Consider the following 3,958-nt stretch of genomic DNA (forward strand, 5'->3'; position numbering starts at 1 on the left):
TATAAATATTAGATAGATTAGATAGATAGATAGATAGATAGATAGATAGATATCAAATGGTGTTATGTTTATAGAAAAAATACACCTGGGTAAATGCAACTGGACATGCTAGGGATGAGTGGCAGGTTATAATAATAGGGTGGTCAAATGAGATGAAGATATATGATAAAAAAAAAAGGATGTGGCATGTGCCTAATGAATGTAGAGGTACTCTAGGAAGAAAGAATAGCCATTTTTGGCCTATTCAAGAAACATCAAGGAGACAAGATTGCTGGAGTAGAGAGAGGAAGGGGAAGCAGGTCAGACAGTTCACAGGCTATAATAAGCGGCATATCATAAAATGTCACATAGGCCACCATAAAGCCTGGTTAAGAACTGGTTAGATTCTGGGTATATTTGCAAGTAGAGCTCACAGGATTTTCTCACAGATCATACATGGAATACAAAAGAAAAAGAGAATCAAAGGTGATTCCAAGGTTTTTAGCCCAAGCAACCAAAAGGCTAGGGTCACCTGCATTTAAAAAAGGGAAAACATAAGTGGTAAAATTATGGGGGAGGAGGTAGCAGAAATCGGGACTTTAACTTAATCAAGATGTCAAGTTCGAAATGTTGAGTAGACAGTTGGATATACTAATCTAGAGGAAAAGACTTATATCTGGACAGGAGACATAAAATTGAAAGTCACTGGCAAATAGGTGGTATTTAAAGTAATGACAGTGCTGAATGAGTTCAAATACAGAAGAGGAACAAGGACTAAAATACTCGGGGCATTTCAAAGTTAAATGTTGGGTAGATAAATTTAAAATACATATGGAAATCCAAATTAAGCCAAGACTTACTATAAAGCTACAATAATTTAGTCGAGCATTGGTGGAAGGAGAAACAAATAGAACAATGAACAAAATAGAGAGGTCAGAAATAGACTCATACATATTAGTGTCATAAGATTTACAACAAAAGTGCTAATGCAATTCATTGGAGAAATGATGGTCTTTTGCACTACAATACTGAGTTAACTGGATACCCATATGGGAAAAAACTTTGATGCTTGCTTCAAACTATACACAAAAATTACTTGAAGACAGATGAAAGATCAAAATGTAAGTCAAAACGATAAAGCTTCTAGAAGAAAACACACAGAAATATCATCAGGATCTTGGGATAAGCAAAAATTTCTAAAACAGAACATAAATAACACTAAACCATAAAAGAGGACATTAATGATTGGATTTCTTTTAATTAATAACTTATGCTAAAAAATACCATGAGTAAAAAACCAAGTCACAGAACAGGAGAAGATAGCTATGATACATATATCCAACAACCTAATAAAAAATAGGAAAAAGGCACTTTACAAAAAGAATATACGAACTATAAGGAAAGAGGCTCAGCATCAATAAGCCATCTGGTAACAGGAAACTAAATCCACTTTGGAAAAACTGTTTGGTGATCTATGGAAACAAAACCTGCACCTACACCTATAACCCAGCAATTCCATTCCCAGGTATATACACAACAGAAATGAATGCTTATGTCCTACAAAATATATGTATAAGAATGTTCACAGCAGCTTTACTTATACTAGCCCTAGACCAAATGTCCATTAACATTAGAATGAATATTTAGGTATATTCATACAATGAATACCAAAGAGCAGAGAAAAATATTACTCCAAACAAAAATATAGTTATCCTACAGACATAATAGTGAGCAAAAGAATCAGACACAAAAATCATACAGTATGGGCTCCATTGTATGATTCCATTTATATATGGAATTCCATTTATACAAAGTTCAAGAATAAGCAAACTAATGTATGATAGAGGATAAAATAGTGGTTACCTTTGGGAGTGCTGACTAGGGGGCAAAAGAGTCTTCTAGAGTCCTGGAAAAGTTCTACATTTTTCATGGGAGATTATATAGATACACTGATACACATATAAAGAGAACGAGATATAGAGAGACAAATATACAGAAAGGGATATATATAGACATAACTCTCTCTATCACTACCTCTATATCTAATATATATAATAGTCCAAGGAGGTATGAAGAAAATCAGGACAAGTGAGGAAAGTGTTTAAAAATGGAAAAATACGAGTAAAAAATGAACTGAGACTTGATACTTGGGTTAGTAGGGTATAGGCTGCTGGTGACTTGGACAAAAATAGCATCTATGGAGTGATGGATTTAGGGGACTAAAATCATGATTGGAATGAAGAGTATCCAGAGATAGTGAGTAGAAAATTCTGGAGGAGTTTTGCTGCAATGGGAGCAGAGGCCGAAAGCGGGATCTGGCAGCGGAAGTAAGATTATGATAAGGTATTTTTTAGATGGGTGAAAAAAAGTATATTTGTATGTTGCCAGGAGTGATCCATAAAAGGGAAAAATTGACAATGTGGGAGAGCCAGGAATTTCTGGAATGAAATCCTTGGGAAAACAAGAGGAAATGGAATCTATTGTACAAATAGAAGAATTGGCTTTAGATAGGAGCAGTGATAGTAATAGGCAGGAAGGCAGAGTATATGTGCACAGATGCGAGTAGGTGGGTAAATGTGGTAGTTGTAATGCGTGAAAATTCTTTTATTGCTTTAGTTGGTCAGTGAAAGAGAAAGCAGGTCAGACTCTTGACATGAGGATGGAAGAGGAGGTGTTAAAAATTTGAGGAGGGAAGAGAAGGCATAGGCTCAGAAGATGTGGTGATTTGGAATTACTAAAACTAGGCTTCTGTTCCAAGTGAGTACAATGAAGTGAGAGGAGAGTGAAGGAGGCAAGGGTTTATACATGGAATTGTTTACAATGATTGATCTCAGGATTTAAAGGTTAAGAGGGAAGAAAGGACATCAAAAGGTTGAGGGAGAGTCAAAGTTCATAGGTATCAGTGAGGCTGAAGTAATATTGCAGTCAGGTTATTATAGGTAGGGAGCTAGAAAGGATACAGCAGTCAGAAAATGGGATTCATGAAATCAAGATTATGGAAGTGTGCACTACTGGTGATGAGATGGTCTTGGGAGGAAGACCATGACAGTGAGTGACTGAGGTAGAGTGGAGGATATAGGGCATTGGCTGAAGATCTGGGAGAATGAAGGAATGATTATGGGGGTCAAACCTTTCACTCCTTGTTCTCCTTGGAGTCCTCTATCACCTGGAGATCCCGGAGGGCCTGGAGGGCCTGCTTCACATATCTCATCACCTGAGACAAGATAAAGAATAACAAACTAATTGTGAAATATCTAGAAGACTAAACAAAAAGAAAGCTTGACAGGTTAGAAAAAAAGATCTATTTTCAGTTACTTCTCTGCAGTAATACAACTACCTATAAGCAAAAGGAAGATATAATATTGGTGATAATTTGAAGAGAAAATTTAAACATCAAAGAATCACCAAAAATCAAAAGTAGAGGAAGCAGTAGAATAATGCCAACCTTCAGCTAGATTCACTTACAAATGAAAACAAAACAAAACCCACAGAATTTAGGAGAAAAGTATAGCCTACTAGGAGGGATGTGAGGGCCAGGAGGGCCAGGAGGCCCTGGAAGTCCAGGAGCCCCAGGCTGTCCATCAAGTCCAGGAGATCCAGGAATAGAAATTCCAGGTGGACCTTCATCACCTTTCTGGCCCCTTTCTCCAGGAAAGCCAGGGGGGCCAGGAGGACCTGTAACTGCAGTTCCTAAGATAAAAAAAAATTAAAGTGATTGAAATTATTTTAGAGATATTACTTTAGTTCTCAATGAGACATAAATAATGATAAGATCTTCCTTTAATATATAATGCCAGTTATGTTCTTACTTTTTCTATGAGAATCGACAACTGGAAAAGCATGAAAAAGTTTTAAATAATGTAAGTACCAGTCTGAGTGTAAGAAAGAATAATTGAAGGTAGCTTTACTACTTTTGAAAATGTACTAATAACCCTCTACCTGCTCTTCTTTGATGCTATTATCTTTTTTTTTTTTTTTT

General features: G+C 36.2%; 1 protein-coding gene across 1 annotated transcript in view; it reads right to left on the reverse strand.

The window, feature by feature from the left end:
* COL4A5 (collagen type IV alpha 5 chain) overlaps positions 1 to 3,958 on the reverse strand; it is a 252,110-nt gene that overhangs the window by 90,971 nt on the left and 157,181 nt on the right. Inside the window, exons 20-21 of the mRNA XM_040627518.1 lie at positions 3,496 to 3,669; positions 3,110 to 3,193 (exon numbers count right to left, since the gene is read on the reverse strand). Of these exons, the coding sequence (XP_040483452.1) occupies positions 3,110 to 3,193; positions 3,496 to 3,669 (258 nt within the window). The remainder of the gene's footprint in view (positions 1 to 3,109; positions 3,194 to 3,495; positions 3,670 to 3,958) is intronic.

This window comes from Ursus maritimus (assembly GCF_017311325.1).
Source record: "Ursus maritimus isolate PB19 chromosome X unlocalized genomic scaffold, ASM1731132v1 scaffold_X1, whole genome shotgun sequence".
Lineage (NCBI taxonomy): Eukaryota > Metazoa > Chordata > Mammalia > Carnivora > Ursidae > Ursus > Ursus maritimus.